At 46.0% G+C, this 19,046-nt stretch overlaps 1 protein-coding gene across 4 annotated transcripts in view; it reads right to left on the bottom strand.

The window, feature by feature from the left end:
• MAB21L3 (mab-21 like 3) overlaps positions 1–19,046 on the bottom strand; it is a 165,715-nt gene that overhangs the window by 128,931 nt on the left and 17,738 nt on the right. For all 4 annotated transcript variants that reach the window (XM_033092786.1, XM_033092784.1, XM_033092783.1 and 1 more), the window contains exon 6: positions 15,926–17,344. In XM_033092786.1, the coding sequence (XP_032948677.1) occupies positions 17,111–17,344 (234 nt within the window). In that variant the 3' untranslated portion in view covers positions 15,926–17,110. The remainder of the gene's footprint in view (positions 1–15,925; positions 17,345–19,046) is intronic.

Here is a 19,046-nt window from a genome sequence, read left to right as displayed (position 1 = left end):
CAGGCACTAGCAGGTCATGGCAAAGGGCAAGAGATGACGTTACTTTTTCTGGGAGCATGAGGCATCAGGCCGACGTTTTAGGGAAGGCAACCATGTGGCTCCTGTTCTTGAAGCCACAAACCGTAATGGTTGGAAGAGGTACAACCCTAGGAGGACATATTTCAGGGAAGAGTAAGAAAGAACCCAGGTGCTTCTCAGGCAGCCTGTGGTTCTCCTGGGAGACCAGCATTCTTTCTTCCTCAAGAATCCAGAATGGGAGATTTAGAAATAATATTGTTAAAATATCCCCATAGCCAGAAGGGGGGCAGACAGCCTGCCTTAGTGTTGCCCAAATAAAGCCAGTCCAAGGACCAAGGATCATCCTGAATACATTTCATCATGATGGAATGCTTTATTTGCATTTAAGAAACAATTTCTCACATGCCGTCTCATTGGGTTTTCCGATTCCGTGAGGCATGTTCTAGGATCCCCATTCTACAGATGAGGAAGTTGAGGCTCAGAGAAATTAAGAAGCTTGCTCAAAAGCTCTCAACAATTCCGAGGCCGAGCAGGAACGAAATCTGGGTCTGGGCCCTGCTCTTCATCACCTGTCCTTTCTGGAGTGAGGCTCTCACACTGAGAATCACTTCTAGGGATTGTGAAGTTGACCAACGCAAGATGAGAATTTCCCTTTGATTTTAATTCTGAACTTCTCAAGATATTAACCATTGCTCCTCTGCTGGCCGGGGGTATTTGTTTAAATGCTTCCCCAATCCATGCCTTCCTGTATTCCTTCCTCTCACAAAGACACGCTGAGGGACCACTACACAGACAGGACGACATCTGGCATCGTGGAGGTTACAAAGATAAGTGAGACTCCGATTCTTCCCTCTCAGGGGTTACAAGGTTGGATTTGATCACCAACAGGGCACATTACCAGGAGGCTGTAATGAAGGCCGTGAATCCAGGAACTCGCTCCTCTGCTGTACTTACTGGCAGCTGTCATTTCTTTGCGTGCCTCCTTCGGTTCCGTCCCCGGTCACCAGCAAGCGCCCTAGGAGCTGGAACTCGTTTGTCCCATTCGCCACTGCTTCTCAGTGCCCGGAACAGCACCTGGCACATAGTCGGTGCTCTATAAACATTTGTGGACTGAATGAATAAAGAGAAATTGGTCTTGAATGGGGGCCTTCTGGAAAGTTTCAAGGAAAAAGTAGCATTTGCACTAGGCTTTGATGAAGAGGTAGTTTGACAGGTAGATATGGGAGCTGTGCGTGTTCCAGACAGGACATAGGGAGCATGGGGACAGGCAAGGACAGTGGGGCTGTGCGCGAGGGATGTGAGTTTGGCTGATGCACAGGGTACATGTGGGAGGGAAGTCAGGTTGGGCCTTCATCATGGAGCGCCCGGAGGGCAGCTGTTTATTCAGTGGGCCACAGGAAACCATTCAAGCGTCTGTAGTGGGGAGACCTGTGGGTTGGTGCGATGGATCTGGTGGTGACACTGTACATAGGTCAGTGTGGAGAAGGACAGCATGTACGCTGTTGAGGGTATTCAGGGCAGTAGCGAGAGCCCATGTGAGAGGTGACACGGGCTTGAACTGGGTAGAAGTTGTGGGACGGTAGTAAAGAAGAGGGCCCTTCACTACCAGAGTGTTCAGGTCTCAGGAGCCGAGTGAGTGTGGAAGATGAAGAACAGTGAGACCTCAAGGATGATATTGAAGTTCCCAACTCAGAGGCCAAAAAGAGAAAAGGGGGAGTCAGGGGAGTTAGCTGCGAAGAGGGGAGGAAGGGAAGGGTGACGTGTTTGGTTGGCGCATCTTAATGCGGAGTGCCCAGTGGGATGCCTGGTGAAAATGTCCAGCCAGCTGTCAGAATGTCAGAGATATGGGTGTGGCCTGACAAGCGCTGTAATCAGTGAGCCAAAAATAGTCAATAGCGCTGGGCTTGCCTTTGATGGCAGCCTGAAGGATTACAGGCTGCAGAGCACCAGGCTTGGAAGGGACCTTGGGACTCACTCCTCTTCTGTACAGAAGGAGAAGCAGAGGTTTGGAGAGGTTGGGTGACTTGCCCAAGGTCACGCAGCCCATTTGTCCTCTCTGATTCTTATAGGAGGTCAATGAACTTGTAGGCGATTGGAATTTTAAAATTGAAAAGCTCCCAGTTTACATCTCTCTGTGCAAAACTGACCAGGGTACTATAGTAAAGGAATAAAGAGAATGATCTCTGTCGGTAAACATAGCTGCCACCCAGATGAGAGCAAGGTCCTAAAGGAATCAGAGGCAGGAGGGGTGGTGGCTTGTACTTTGTTTGTTTGCATTTATTTTGGTTTTGGTACGCTTTTGTCTCCTAGGGTCTCCTGCATAGCACCCCACAAGGGCCACAGCTATAGACTATCAACTTGTTCTGAGTCCTGAATTCATGACCTCTCACTGAGAAAATGTTTCCAGACTCCTGGGAGACAGAGCAGGAAGAAAACCAAGGCTCATACTGCACCCCCGAACTCCTTTCTTTCTCACCTAAAGGACATTGGTCCAATTACAAACTCATGGACTTTTAAGAAAAGCAAACAAAATCCCAAGCACATGGCAAAGGTCATCTGGCCCGTGGGGAGAGTGAATGATTAACTCCTGTGAAAGTGAGTTTTGAGGATTCTGTTTTACAGCGTTCAAAAGTGCAACTAGAAAATTTTAGCCCGGGGCAAATTCTAACAGCGGCTCCCTCTCCCACCCATCATGCCATGTGCTCCACCCATCCCCCCTTTCCCTAAGGACCTTGACCATGTCCACGTGAGGAGTGTCCTATGTCAAGAGCACAGGGTGTGGGCCCCTCCCTACCAGCTCCCTCTCCCTTGGTTCTTGCGGGCTCATTTGGTTGCAAAGCCAGCAGGAAATGCTGAAGCCTCCAGAACCCACGGCCTGGTCTGCTTTGTCTCTGCTGTCACCTGCACTGTGAGAAATTCACTAGGACAAATGCACAAAAACATGGCTCTGCTCACTTCCAGCAGGGTGACCGTCGGGGAGCTCCTTTTTCTCTCCGAGCCTCCACATGCTCATCAGCAAAATGGGTTTATGATGCTTACCTTCCTCAAAGGGTTGTTGAGGGGATTAAATGAGATAAAGCATAAAGCACCCCAAAAATGTACCTGGCACATAGGAAGTATGGGCGCATGGTGGCGAGTTTTCCTTTCTTGGAGCATCCCTTCCATCCTTCTTTCAACCCTCTTACCAGGACGCCCCAGGGCTTCTACGTTTCCCTCTCCTTTCCCCGCATACGTTACCCAAGGGAAAGAAGTCCGCGAGAGCAAGACAGCTGTCTTCCCTTTCCTGGGGCCCCTCTAACCCTGCAGGGGAGGTGGCTGAGCGCCCTGCAGAAGCACAGGTGTGTGTGCAGGAGCTGCTGTCGGTGCTGAGGTGGACTGGACTCCCCTCATGCAATAAATAACCCCCACTGAAGAGGGGCCCAAGGGAGCACGGTCACCCCTGTGGATCAGACCAACCTTTCTGGGTACCAGATGAGTTGAAGGGCCACCCCAAGGGTGCAGGGCTCAGGTGGGGGCCGCTGTGGGTGCGTGCTACGCGCCCCCGAGCGCAGGCACGGGCGGAGGTCGCCTGGCAAGCGCTTGAGAGCAGCACAGGGACACTGGACTTCGCGGGGTGTGGTCTGGCAAGGCCCGCAATATCCCCGCCTGCTCTCAGGAAAGGGGCCGAATTTCCCAGGCTGGTCGGAGCCCTGCAGTTGCGTCGTCTGCTCAGAAAGGAGCCGCGGGCGCCCCCTGCTGCTTCAAACTCACAGCGCCCCGAGACCCATCCCTTCCCATCTTCCCCTCCAGCCTAGCCTGCTGAGGGTGTGACCAGGCCCCGCCCTGCGCAGGATGGGACGGTCACCTGTTCCCCCCACACACACTCTCTGGCACCCCCCACTCCTTCAATAGCCCCTGTCCTAGTCACCAAGGGCACAAGTCACTCATGGTGACCCCTGGACAGAGGGGTGGAACTTTCTTGAGGTCCCTCACGTCTCACCAGGTGGGCAACGAGCATCTTGGAAGGAGGCAGAAGAGGAGAAGAAAGAGCGAGATGAAAGGATGGCCCCGCTGAGGGGCTGTGATGATGCGGAGAAGCTTGGAACCCAGAGCTCAGGTCCCTTTGTCCCCGTCCCCACCCCCACCCCCACCCCCACCCCCACTAAATGTCCCAAACCGCGCCTTTCACCACACCGGGGCAGCCTGGCTTGCTCACCTGGTCTCAGACGTGAAACCACACCTTGGGGCACTCATCACACAGTCTCCTAACATCCTAACATCCCTCTGTGCCCTGAAGAGGGAGGTGCCGTTTTACATGACACTCAAGAGCTCTGCCTTAGGTCCTTAGGGCCTTGTGTTCATTCACATGGACCTTCTCTCCCAGGAGGACTTCTCACTTGGTCTTTTGCATTTGGTGTTCAAGAGTTAGGCCCTTGACAGGAGAGATGCACAGGTTACAGAGCCTGAGAACACAGCCAAAAAATAAAGCTGGTTGAATGAGAGGAAATGAACAGTCTAGACTCAGAGATAACGAAAAGCAACAGAGACCTTCTGCCAAGACCACTACTGTTTGTTCCCATGCTTGGCAGGAAGGGAGGGGGAAGAAGGCCTGAACTCCTTTCTGACGTGCTTTGTTTAAATGAAAAGTGTGTGTGTGAGTGCGTGTGTGTGTGTGTGTTGCTCACACAATGCACAAAACGCCTCTGTTGGATCCGGTCGAGCTGGCTGTCTCCTGCAGCAGCAGCAGCTAAACGAGCATCCGCAGGCGGGAGCCCGGGAGGCTGGGGTAGGGAGCCGGCCCCGCTGCAGCATGAGTGAGCATCTTGCAGCAAGAGAAGCCAAGCCCTTCCTGGAAAAGATGCTGCTGAAGCCAAAGGTAATTTTTCTTTCTCTAACGCTAAAGATGTGATTCTTCAACCTTCACAATGTTCCTTTGTAGGGGAAAGAGCCTGGCCTGAGAGTCAGAAGGCCTGGGTTCCAGTCCAGGCTTTGCCACGACGCAGATGACTGTCATGGAGCAAAATCATTCACCCTTCATCCAATTATCTATCCATTTAACAAATATTCATCGTGCGCCTGCTATGTACCAGGCATTGCTCTGGGTGCAGGAGATACCGCAGGAATGAGACAACTCTCTTCCAGCAAGGAGCTTACATTCTAAGAGGGGAACAGGAGACCCACTATGGCAAAAGTAAAGGAAGGGACAGATGATGGGATGCTCTCTCTGTGTTAGACTGCCAGGGAGGAGTGGGCTGTGTCAAAATGCGGGGCCAGGGATTTCTGAGCAAAGGAGCAAACAGGTACACAGGCCCTGGGGCAGGCAATGAGCTCAGTGTGTTAGACACAAAGCAAGGAAGCCAGCATCCTGTGGCTGGAATGAGCTGGAAGCAGTGGTAGTGAGTGAGGGCAGAGAGAAGGGCAGGAAGCAGATCCTGTGAGCTTCGTGGGCCACGGTGAGGAGTTTCAGTTTTTTCCTACGAGGGATGGGAAGCCATTGGAAGGATTTAGAGCAGGGAAAATGCAGGATTGGATGTGCACATTGAAAAGACCACTCTGGCTCTTGTACGGGGAACCCTGGTGGGGTGGGGCGGAGTGGTAAGTGTGGGTACCAGGAAACCGGTTAGGAAGCCCATGCAGTCCAGAAAGGAGAGGAGGGAGGCTCGGCCTGCGGCTGGGGGCCCCGGATGTGTGGGCGGCATACGTGGACTACTTTTAGGAAGTAGAGACAAAGGATTTGCTGGCGGATTGAAGGTGCTGGGGGATGGGAAGAGAGGGCTGGCTGAAGGATAAATCCTGGGTCTCCAGCTGAAGCAAGTGGTGGAATAATGACTCCATTTACTGAGGGGCAAGTGTGAGAGGGGAAATCGGTTCAGTTTGGGACACAAAAAAATTGGAGCGGATCGTTTTGTCTCCTCTCTTGGCCTCTGCCTTCTCACCTATGAAAGGGAGGGGCTGCCCGCTCGGCCAGCGGCATCTCTTTGTGGTGATGATGGTTAGTTTTCCTCAGACATTCCCGTGTCTGTTAAACCCACCAATACGTTCTGGATTCAGAGAAAAGTGACAGGACTCTTTTAATTCTCTTTTGATGAGGGGAAAAGAGGGAGATTTTGAGAGGGAAGGGGGGGGGAGAGAGAGAGAGAGAGAGAGAGAGAGAGAGAGAGAGAGAGAGAGAGAGAGAGAGAGACCCCATGTCCCACAAGGAGTCCTGCCCATGCTGATGCCCTGACAACCAGGAAATAGGAAACACGGTGGGGGCATGGGGACTGAGTCAGAGCAAAGGGTACAGGTGAGAAAGAATCACCAAAAATGTATGCCTGCCAAAGTTCAAGTTAGATGTCATTTCCTACATGTCTTAGGTTTGCATTTTAGACTTTCAATTGCAGAGTAGCTCAACATTTGAGATCTGAGCCCAAACAGTCATTCAACCTGTCTGAACTTCAGTCGCCTCCACGCTAAACGTGAGGGCCTCTACTATCTCTTCGAGCTAGAAAATTCTATGATTCTGTTGCTTTTGAGGAAAGAAAAAACCCAGATGCATGTAAAAATCCAAGAAACTTGAGACTGGAACGGATAGTTTTTGAAGGAGTTTTATAAACACTTTCATTTAACACATTATTTACTGGGGTATTTATTTACCACTTACTTGGTGCCAGGGTTGTAAAGATACAATCCTGAAAATACACTAAAGTCTCTTCCCCATAGAACTTTCAATCTGGTGGTGGAAGACAGGTGGTTAGGTAAATATAGAAAGGTAGGTAAGTAGGTAGGTAAGTAGGTAGGTAAGTAGGTAGGCAGGTAGGTAGGCAGGTAGGTAGGCAGGTAGGTAGATAGATAGGCCAAACATCCAAGTGGTGCTAAGTGCTATGGAGAGAAAACAAGCAGAGAAGGGGGTTAGACATGTCAAGACTGGGGTGAACAGGGGGGTGGGGAGGGTGGGACCAAGGGATACTGTTTTTCATAACGAAGTTGGGGAAGGTCTCCAGACAGAGGGAACAAAGTCACGAGTCGTGACTGGAGGTGGGTGTGAGAAAGAACAGAAGGAGGGGACAGGTTCAGAGGTGGGGTTTCATGTCATCTGGGGCTTTGGATTTTAGGATGAGTAGGATGAGAAGTGTTTGGAGGATTTTGACCAGAGGACTAACATGATCTGAAAAATTGAAAGAGGGCCCAGATTCTGAGTGGTCCATGGAGACAAGGGAATCCCTGGGATGTGAGACACCATATCAAAATGCTTGAAGGACTAAAGCAATCAGGCATATTTGTTCCAGCAAGTGCTTAACCAAAGCTGTTAGCCATGGTGAGAAGCCTGAGCCATCCCTGCTGGAAGCTTCATCTGCTCATCCACTGTAGGGTGATTGATTACTGGGGATACGATGGGATAACAGACACAAAGAAGCTGAGAACTTGCTAAGTTGGGCAATAAGCAAGGCTACAGGTTAGGAAGTGGCAGAGCTAGAATTCCAACCCAAGGTTGTCTGACTCTAGACAAGGTAGCCAACATTTGCAATCCTGCGTGATATTCAGATGAGGTAAAGCACTTTGAGAAATGAAGAGACTTGCCCCAAATCACAAAGCTGTAAGTGGCATAGCTGGGTCTCAAACGGATGCCAGTAGACTCTCTACCCATGTTGTCATAGGTTGGGCTGCCTGGAGAGCAGCCCTGTGATGGAGAGGGCAGCGGATGCCTAGTGGGGAGTGCTCTGGGGATCAACCCCAGTTAATAGAATGTGTCAGGGGAGGAAGCGGGACTGAGCTGAGGAAACAATTGCACTGTGACGCAGGACCAACGAAGGCCTCAGACCATGTCACCAGGAAACTCTGGAGTTGGAGTCGTCTTTCCGAGTTGTCCCGAGTTGGGGTGAGGGGACTGGGCCTTTACACATCGACACTGATCAGTCCTTGGGTCTGGGCTGCCCTTGGAAATGGGGAGTGACCTTGGGTGATGCAGTTTTCTTCAGCCAAGGCCATCCCAGAGTGGGATGACAGCTAAGGGCTGCCCTTCTAGCAACTGAGGACAGGAGTCCCCATTCCCTGTTCCCATCCAAAGGGATCTGGGCAGAGGTGCGTCACAGAGCCCACAACACATGTTGTCTCTCACCACAGTCTGTGACGTCCCTGTCTCTTTTTCAAGTTACAGAATCATCCTTGAATCCCAGTTTACATTTGATTTTTTTAAAAAATTCTCTTTAGGCGATCTTTCGCACCATATTTTCCATTTTAAAATGGGTTTTGGTTGCCCTCTCATTTTAGACCCCCTGCCCCACCACCACCCATGCATTTCACCAATCTGTTTCTCTCCACTCTTCTGGAGATGTTGGGCCATGGAGAGAGGGGTACTCAGGTTTTATTTTTTTTTTTAAAGAGCTCTCTTTGTATAATTAGGGAGAAAAAATAGAAATGCTACATTTTATATGTTAAAGCTACCACGGACCAGTAGAATATCAGCTTGCGAAACTCCCTATAAGAATTACGTAAGTCTGCCTGAGCCAAGTCAGGGGGTAACAGTAAGTTGGAACTGCTCGTGAAATATCAGATGGAGGTGTTCTGTAGGAATTATCTGGAGTACACAAGGAAGGTCTGGCTGGAGCTAGGCACTTGGACATCCTGGGATCACAGATGGTATTTGGAGCCACAGGAGTGTAGGAGTGGGTTCAACTGTCTAGGCTGAGTGTGTAGAGTATGAAGAGAAGAGAGCCCAGGACCGAGCCCTTGAGGGAGGGGGTGAGAACACTTAGGTTGGGGGCAGAGAAGGAGTTGGAAAGGATACCACGGAGCAGAAGGAGAAGCAAGAGAGCATTGTCACAGGAATCTAGAGAAGGGTGGTGAAAGGAGGAGAGGTCAACTGTGCTGAATGCTTCAGAGAGGTTGTGTTAAACAGGAACTGAAAAGTCACATTTGACTTGACATGTGGGGTGGCGCGGAAGCCACATTCGAGTTTATGTTTGAATGAAGTTTCTAGCTGGCTAGGGTCAGACAACATACCTGGTAGTATAGCAGATTAAGCACTCTGTATGACGCCCCCAACCAAAAGAGCTAAAATGCTGGGTTAAATACAGAGGGTGCCAAAAAAATGTATACACATTTTAAGAAAGGAAAACTATTACAATTGTAATACTCAATATATACGGATAACAAAAGATGAATACAAGTCACGTTTGACTTCTGCAATTACAAGAGGCGCTCAAAGTGGTTCCCATCAGCGTCCAGACACTTCTGATTATGGTGAACTACTGCTTGAGCAACGTTGACCAAAGTGTCCATTCGTATACATTTTTTTGGCACCCTTGGTATATATTTTTTAAACTTTCATAAATATCTCCCTGAGTTAGAATGAAAATAATAAATTCATGGGCTCCCAAAATGAAGTAGAATTAGGAACCCTGGCAGGTGACTGAACACCGAAGCTTGCTTTGTACCCTAGGGGTCTGCTGACTCTTAGAGACCTGGACCTTTCATTGGCAGCTGTACTAGTGCAGAGGACAGATGAGAACATCTACAGCCTACCCACAGTGAGAAGTCTAGTAGTGTTCCCTGTATAAATTTGGAGCTCAGAAGTCTATGCCCTCAGAATTAAGGTGAGTAAGAAATAAATCTGCCATGAAAGGGGAAACCAGAGTGCTTTGACCTTGGCACTGGGTGGAGAGAACCCCTCCTCCAAATCTGCAATCACAAGCTAGCCTCAAATGTTTTCTGTCTGAATTCATCCATCTGTTAGCCTGAAAATTTTCTAACATTTAAATTTAATTTAGTGCTCGCTTTGGCAGTACATATACTAAATTTAATTTAAATGGTTTCGGGTTATTTCAATGAAATTTTAAGGAAAAATGAACAGTTCACATTAAAACTTACAAAACTTACAAGGAAACAAGCTCTATGACTGACAGCAAAAACAAACAAAAAAACAGACAACAGAAACAACCGGTCAAAGACTTCAGATATTAGAATTTCAGATAAGGAATATAAAACAATTTTGTTTATTATGTGTAAACAAATAAAAGAGAAGCTTAAAAACATGAGCAGGAACGAGACTTTAAAGAATGAACAGGCAGATTGAGGAATTACCAAATAGGCCTCCTAAAAATAAGAACTATAACACTAGAAACTGAAAACTCAATGGATGGATTGAACTTCAATTAGAGGCAGCTGAAGAGAGAATTAGTCAGCTGGAAGATAGAGCCAAAGAAATTACTCAGAACGCAGTTTTGAATGATAAAAAAGATGCAAATTACAAAAGAGAAGTTAAAACATACAGAGGGTAGAATGATAGAGTCTACTATCCATCTAAATTGGATTTCTTCCTAGAATGGACTATACAGATAATGGGAAGAGGAACATTCCATGCCAAATGCTGGTAATTTCCCAGAAATACTTGAAATAATTCCTCAAATTCAGGAAGCCAAGCAAATAAAAAAAAAGAGAGAGAGAGAGAGATAGGGGGTGATGAGGAGGGAAAAGAGAAAGAGAGAGAGAGAGAGAGAAGAGAGAGAAGAGAGAAGAGAGAGAAGAAGGAGGAGGATTATTAGAAATGAAAAGCAGTCAGAGAAAAAAGCAGACCCATACAAAGAAATAACAAATAGTCCAGTGACTGACAATAGATAGCAAAAACAGAAGCCAGAAGACAGTGGAAAAATATCCCCAATGCGATGAGAAAAATGTTGAGAACTTAAAATTAAATACTCAGGGAAACTACCTTTCAAGAATGATGGTGAATCAGGACAATTTTCAACAAATAAAGAGCTAACTCTTGCATAGTCTCACTACAGGGAAACGCTGGAGCACATAGTCCAGGAAGAAGGAAAATCATCCCTGACAGGGAGTTTGAAACACAAGCAAGAGTGGTGAGTAAGGATAGTGGCAAATCTGCGAATAAAATAAGAATTGTGTACAATAATAACCAGAACATCCATTTTATATATGTATATAGTGGGGCGGGGGGTATGGGGATGGTAAACAGGCTAAAACCAAAATCTTGGGTCACACAATAGCAGATAACATGGAAGGAGGAGTGCTAGGAGCCCAACTTTCTAGGGTCCTTGTTAGAACATTTAAAGGTATTGGTTAACTTTTGACTTAGTCTATACAGTTTAGTCTATATATGTAAATAGCCTTGGTAACCATTAAAAGGTCAGAGATAGGATATGAATCTTCCAAACTAGTAGAGGGGAAAAGGAATGAAAACAGGGGACGGGGGAAAGTGTTAAATTATTTTAAAAGGCAAGAAGGTGGGACAAGAGGCAGAGGAAGATTTATAAAATGGGTCAAACAGAACATAAATAACAAGAGAGTATCAATAAACCCCGATGCACTGATCTCCAGAACAGATGTAAATGGACTAAACATTAGAATAAAAAGACCTCAACTGTCAGATGGGGATTTTTAGAAAATCAGCCATTTACAAGAGACACAGTTATCAACAACATAAAGATACAAATAGATTGAAAGCTAAAGGATAGAAAAAGATATACTAGACAACTAGTAACCAAAATAAAGGGGTGTCACAATGTTACTATCAGACAAAATCAACATTTAGGTAAAATGTCTACGTTAGCTAAAAAAGGTCACCTTATAATGATAAAAACTTCAATTAAATAGGAAAACATAAAAGTTCTAAACCTATATGTCCCTAATAATATAGTCTCAAAGTATATTAAGCAAGAGTTTGATGGAACTATAAGGAGAAATTTTAAAATCCACGATCAACATGGGAGATTTTAAAACAACTCTCACAGTAAATGTAAAATGTAGCCAAAACGAAATCTAGAAAATTCGAGCAGTGCATGAAGTGGCTGCCATTTATTGAATTTTGTGTCTAAATCTGTATACTTTCTTTGCATGCACAGAGAACAGTAAAGAAATGGGCTACAAATGCTGGCCTCAGCAAGTATCACAGGATGGGGGCTTTTCAGACCACTTTCTCTGACAACAATGCAATTCAGTTAGAAATCAACAACAAAAACATAACTAGGAAACCCAATATACTTGAAAATAATAATTTTTAAAAATTTCTAAGGACCTCATGGGTCAAAGAGGAAATGATGGTAGAAATTCGAAAGTGAATAGAATTGAAAGAAGATGAAAATACAATATACCAAAACCTATGGGATTCCACAAAAATGGTATTAACAGGAAATTTATATACTTAGAAAAGAAGAAAAGCTGAGGATTTCTGAACTAAGCATTTAATTTAAGAATATATATATATATATATATATATATATATATATATATATATATATATATATATATCAGAATAAACCTAAAGAAAACAGAGAGAAAGATAGCAGAAATTAATGAAATAGAAAACAAATATGTAATAAATAAGATCAACAAAACTAACAAGTGTTTCTTTGATAAGTGTCTAACAGATTTATCAAGAAAGATGAACACAGACACATCAGAATTTAAATAGATGATAATAAATTATTATGAACAGTTTTATGCCAGTAAATTCGAAAACTTAGATGAAATGGATAAATTCCTAGTAAAATACAAATTAACACCTGCTAAGGAGAAACAGAAAACCTGAATGTCCTTTATCCCTAAAAGAAAATGATTAATAGTTTAATGTCTTCTGACAAAGAAAACAGAGTCCCAATTGGCTTTTTAGATGAGCGTTACAAAACTTTTAAGCACACAAATTATTCTCATATTATTGGAATAGGATATTAAAAAAAAAGAAAAACAATAAACAACAGAGGCACTTCCTAACTGGTGAAAGGCACAACTATAAAATTTTAGAGAACATAGGAACCTACCTCCATGAACCTGAAGAAAAGGGAAGGATTTCTTAAATAAGACACAAAATGCACTCCATTATAATGGAGAAAGCCACTGAAAATTCACCTACATTAAAATGGAGAATTTAGATTGGCGCTATCATTTCAGAAAATATGTTGATGTTACCTCATAAATTTAAATACACACATATTTGAACCTGAAATTTCACTGTTATGAATATACCCTTAAGAAACTTGAGTGCGTCAGAATACACGTATAAGAATGTGCATCAAAATAGTTCAAATCACTAAAACTAGAAACAACCCATATGTCAGTTAGAGTAACATAAAATGGAATAATCTTGCAGTGGAATATTATTCAGCGGTGAAAAGGAACATACCACTGGCCTCATGCGCCCACATGGGAGAATATCAAAAGCATATTGTAGACCTAAGAAACAAAGCAAAGAAGACTTCATACGGTGTGATTCAATTTAGGCAAAGCTCAAAAACAGGCAAAACTAAAAAGATATTGGGATGATGCAAGTCCAGTTTTGTTGATTCTAAAATACACCTCTGCACATCTCAATCTCTAAAATTGGGATGCCTCTTACAATCACTGGTGTTCTGCGATTACATTTCAAAGCCACACTTTTTCTTTCTTAGCCATGAAATAATGACGCATTGCACAATTGTTGGGGACTTCAGTTCAATGAAATACGATAGGTAAATGGTTTAAAAAAAAAAAATCTATGAAGAAAAGCAGAATGACCTACATAAAATGTGGAATCATGATTACCTATGTCAGGGAGGGACGGGTTAGGGAACGGAAGGGGCACCCAGGAGAATTCTAAAGTACTGGCAATCTGTTACTTTTTTCCATCCAGATAGTGAGTGTGTTGGTGTTTAATTATTACTCTTTAAACCATTTAGACTCTCTCGTGTATGATTATTTTTCACACACACACACAAGTGTGAAGAGGTGAGGCAGTGGAGACTCAGGTATAATAACTCAGGGAGCTGGAGAGTAAAGGGAGGAGGCGGGCAGGCAGACACTACAGGACAACACGGAAATAAAGGGAAAGACGTCCCCAAGAAGCTTGGAGGCAGTAGTCCATCACGTGGAGAAAACAGGAGAGATATTTCCTCTATTTTAGCAAGAGGAACAAAGGAAAAGGCGGGTTTATGGAATCTGTGGTACAATTCTGTGCATGTTTTCCTTGTGATGGTTTCTAATTTCTTTATGAAGAATTCATACGTGGGGTGAAGGTAGTTGTCTGGAATGGCAGAGATGGACAGATGGCCACGAGGGCAGGTGTCTAAATTGCTAAACATTTATTCGACTCCATGCCAGGTACTAGACAAAGAGCTGTTTACATCCATCATTCCGTTGCGTCTCATCAAAGCGATGAGGTATGGATTCTCTCACGATGCCTGTGTCAGTTTCCCAGAGTCACCATAACAAAGTACCACAGACTGCGGGGCTTAAACAATGGAAGACGATTTTCTTGCAGTTCTGGAGGCTGGAAGCCCACGATCAAGGTGCCAGCTGTGTTGGTCTCCCCTTGGGCTTGCAGATGGCCTGTTCGTCTCTGCACGCCCACCCATGATCTCTCTTCCTCAAATTAAAGGGATACGGGTCCTGTTGGATTAGGGCACCACCCTAACCGCCTCCTTTTAGCTTCATCGTCGCTTTAAAGACCCTTTACCCCAATACAGTTACACCCCGAGGTATTGGGGGTTAGAGCTCAACATATGAATTTGAGGGGACACGACAGCCCATGACAACGCCATAAGGAAATGGAGATTTAGGGAGGTTGAACAACGTGCCGGAGCAGGCGGTTACAGTGTCAGAGCTGGGATGCAAATTCCAGCAGATCAGTTACAGTGGCTGAATACCAACCATTCCACTATAAAACAATCCTGCGCCCAGAAGATTGGAGATGAATAGGAGAGGTCTTTGGAGAATTGAAAAAAAAAAAAAAAAAGGCTGACCAGAATAAAGGAGTAGTAATATTATCAGACTTTTCTGAACCGTGCAATCCGTTCCAGGAAGCAGAATGAGCTGAATATGCCATTGTCCCCAGGATGGACTATCCTCTAATAGGTTCCCTTTGTAAATCGGAGCTTCAAGCAGAAAGACTGTGAATTTTGGCCAAAGTGGCAGGAAAGAAATGATTTAGCAACAGCTGGAATCCACTGTCCCTGCTTGCTTCCTTTTTTGGAGAAGCCAGGTGTAAATTACAGGCAGGGGAGGGTGACACCTGCTGGGCTGAGAAGGGACTGGGTGGGAACGTGGCTCTCTTCGTGAGTGGTCGCCCACTGCCCTCTGCTGGCCAGCAATGGGAACACTCAGGAATCTGCAGCTAGCCCTACTTCCTCCAGAAACCACACACCTACAGGGAAAGGTGCAAAGAATCTATTGGCATCAGTGTGGAGTATGTAAGTACCACCCCTCTCCGTACACATGCACACATTGCAAATCAATGATACACTCAACTTACACTTTTTTAACATTCTGTGACTACAGAGCTGTTTTAAAACTTCCTCAGCTGTTTTCTTTCATCATTAAAATAAATAAAAATAAAACTGGCACTCAAAAATGTTTCCCAAGATCCAAGAATGCGAATTTGAATGCAAGTTTTGATGATTTCACAAAACACGAGTTTGTTCATCAGATCATGTTGTCAAAAATTGTAAACTCATTGTATGCTTGGAAAGATTTTCCCCCACCCCCAACATTTTAAAACCATGATTTCCTATGTGACAGCCCAGGAACCCCACCATTTGGTTACAGAAATTTTATAAAAACAATTGGTTTCATTTTCAAATGTGACTTCTCTTTAAAAAAAAAAAAAAATCAACAGTTCATGCTTTTAGAAATTTCACTGTTACATATTTGGCGAAAATGTTCTAAGTAACAAAGGATTCTCTTAAATTGAGAAACATTAAATGCCAGAAGAAACCATTGATCTCACCAGAACTACTAGCATTCCTGATAAATATGCTGTACAAGATACGTGGCCTTGGGACCTCAGAAAAATTCAAAATATGGAGCTCAAGAGTGCCTTCCCTCCTCCTGACCCTGAGTGAGCCCCAGACCCTCTTTATGCAGACGCTAGAATGAGCACTTAAAATGCAAATCAGATCATGATACCGGGAAAGGCCAAAAGTCACACCTTTCGTTTTAGAACAAAACACAAATTCCTTACCAGCTTTCCAACGCCACGTGATCTGACTGATGAGGGCATCCCTCCAAGTCTTCACTGGCTCCCTTCCCTGCCCCTTCAGCTGTTCACCAGTTTCATCCTTCAAGGATCTCTCTGTGGCTCTATTTCAATATTCTGTTTATTCCTTCAGGGCACTTGCTACAATTTGTAATAATTGCGTTTATTTATCTGTTGTTCATCTCCTGTCTCCGCCGTTAAGCCTCATCCATCGGGTAAGCCTTGTCCATCTTGCTCTTTGTTGTAGTCCCAGTGCCCAGTGAGCATATATTTATCAATGAATGAGTGACAGAGTGAAGTGAGCAAAGGGAGGTGTTGAGACGTGAATGATACCCGAGTCATTCCACGCAGGTCATAGCACTGAGTTCATGCATGGATCTAAGGAAGTCCCATCCCTGCCCCACAGCATGGGAAGCAAGGCGAGGGCAGTGGAGAGAGGAAGGTGGCAGACAGCGCTGCCCTTTCATCTCTGACTGACACTAGTCATCAAAACCACTTCCTCTACTTGGAGAACACCAGGGATGCAGAGAGAGAACCACAAACCTGGAACCACTGCTTAGGAGAGCTGGAGAGCACTGAAGGCTACACAGGCGCGCTAACGCATCGGACGGAACCGTTTAATCAGCGGGAAGGTTACTGATGCAGAATGCAAACGCCAGCCACTAAACCAGTGAGGAACACTGTTAATCCAATGCCTTCTCCTTGGAACAGCCCCCGCACAGTCCCACAGGGTCACAGCCCTGCCCTCAGGGAGGCATGGTAACAGTCCCATGTCACAAATGGAAAAATAACGAGCCTGTGGTCAGTGGGATGGAGAAACACTGCTGGGCAGCAGGCTGACACCTGGCCTTCTGGGGGTCCCCATCCAACTATCAGCACCTGAGCAAGGGAAAATAAATTCAGAACTGTCCTCAGTTCAGAATCTGTGGCTTGGGGAGGCCTGATGAGAGTTGTCCCCCTAAGAGGTAGCTAGGGAGGGCTGAAATGCTTGCTTGGCTCCACGGATGCCTGGGCCAGACATCCGAGGACACAGGCTTTCCCTCTTGAGCGCTCCTGGGCCGATATAAATTGCTCTGCCGTACGCAGCTTCGCTCCTGAGCATGTGACTGGAACAGTCCACAGAGGTCAAGCCAGAATGAAATGTCCAAGAGCCCCCAGGCTGGCACAGCCTCAGGGCAAGTCCATCTGGGGGTCCTTCAGGAAGAGGGCCAGTTTCTGGGCCACGGCGTCCAGTTCCCCTGTGTTGGCATACCGAAAGAGGTTGCTCTTCGGCACGAAGAAGTGTTTGAGAAAGTGCTGGCTCACACACTTGTGCAGCTTCCTCACCAGGCGCAGGAATCCTTTGCTGAAGACCTGCCAGTCGTGGGAGTGGGGGTGTTTCTCACAAGTCCAAAAGAGCACTGTCTGTGGAAGGAGGACGTGGTGTCAGAACAGGCATCACTCCAGACAATGGAGGGGCTTATCTCCAGAAACACCACTGGGCTCCCATGGCCTCGGAAGGGGGCAGAGAGGCTCTGCCCTGAATTCATGACCCCCACCCAGCACCATGGGCTCTTGGCCTTGTCCTGCTGGTCTCCTGTGCCTCTCTGTTAATTTCCTCGCTCTCCACTGACGTATCCCATGGTCCCCACCCTACCCGCACATGCTTTTGCCTCCAACTTGACAGGGAAAATGGAAACCCTCATGCCCACAGACCAGACAGTCCTGCGGACATCAGCGTTTTCTTCTCTTCCTAGCGGCATGTGCCACTCCTAGCTGGGCAAATCCCTCCCTCCTTCCAGGTTCTGTATGTGATGGATTTACCTTCCTCGTTCGCTGGCTTTTAAACCCCTTCCAAGCTCTTCTGCTCTCCCATTCCACTTCTCTCTCCTGCCCTCACTCTCACCTCTGCAAGTCCAGGTCTCTCCAAAGAATCCTCTCACAATTCTTTGTCGTCATGCCTTCTCCCCCACTTCCCTGCCTCCAGTATGGATACTTCTGCCATCAGGGCTGAAAGCTGCTCTCCTAAGATCCAGTAATCTCCACATGGCTAAACCCAGCAGGCCTTGTCCAGCCCCTTACCTGGCCTTCCAGTGGAATCTGATTCTCTCATCCCAACCCTCTGTCTTGAGCCGTTCTTCACTCGGCTTCCAAGAAAGACATCATACTGTCTGGGTTTCTCTCAGCATTAGAGCTACTCCTTGGCAGGTTTCTTTGCCTTTACCTGCCTTTCAATGTGGGAGTTTCTCAGCTGTAGGCCCTCCTCTCCTCTTATTCTATCTTCCTTCCCCAACAGTGGCTTTCATTCCTACTGGATATAGCTGATTTGCCATTCTCTTCCCCAGCTCAGGCTTTTCCACTGACTACCATACCTGGCATTCCTTGAAAAATCTGAAAGTCATCTCAGTCAACATGTCCAAACTGAACTCCCACAAACCAGGCTTCCCCCACAAACCTGGTCTGCCCCCAGAGTTGCGTAGCCAGCCAGTTATGTAAGACACAAACCCAGGAGTCATCCCCTCCCTCACCAACCCCAATCAAGCCCTGCCAATCCTCCTGCCTAAATATTTCTCAACTCTGCCCACTGCTCTTCATCTCCAATGGAAGAGGATGCTCTACCATCCTCTTCCACCTCTTCTCACCCAGACCTCTGCAGGAGCTGTCTCACCAGTCTGCACCTAATTCTTGTCACCATGGAATCTGTCACCAGTCACACTGCAGCCAGGGTGATCTTTTCGAAATACACATCTACGATTCTTCTTTTCCAAAATACTTCCAAGTCTTCCCATTGCTTGTTAATTAAAAATACAACCCTTGATACAGTTTGCTTTGCAAGGTTTGGTCCCTACGTTCCTTCCCAGCCGCATCTTGCCCTCGATTCTTCCCTGGCTGCCCATTCTGGCGACACCAGCCTGGTTTCATGCTCTCTTCTATCACATCCTACTTCTTCTGCACGGAGCCTACTTCTTTCCCCTCTTTTTATCTAGGAAACGCATTCATCAGATCAAATCTCCCTATGACACCCATTCAACATCCTCTTTGCCATGTATTTCTCATAAGCAGCAATGATTACGGTAGTCGTTACTTTTATATTTCCTACGTATTCCCGACTAGACTGTAAACTCCG

This window comes from Rhinolophus ferrumequinum, chromosome 22, assembly GCF_004115265.2.
Source record: "Rhinolophus ferrumequinum isolate MPI-CBG mRhiFer1 chromosome 22, mRhiFer1_v1.p, whole genome shotgun sequence".
Taxonomy (NCBI): Eukaryota; Metazoa; Chordata; class Mammalia; order Chiroptera; family Rhinolophidae; genus Rhinolophus; species Rhinolophus ferrumequinum.
Note: the sequence above shows the minus strand (reverse complement) of the source record. Positions and strands in the feature narration are given on the sequence as shown.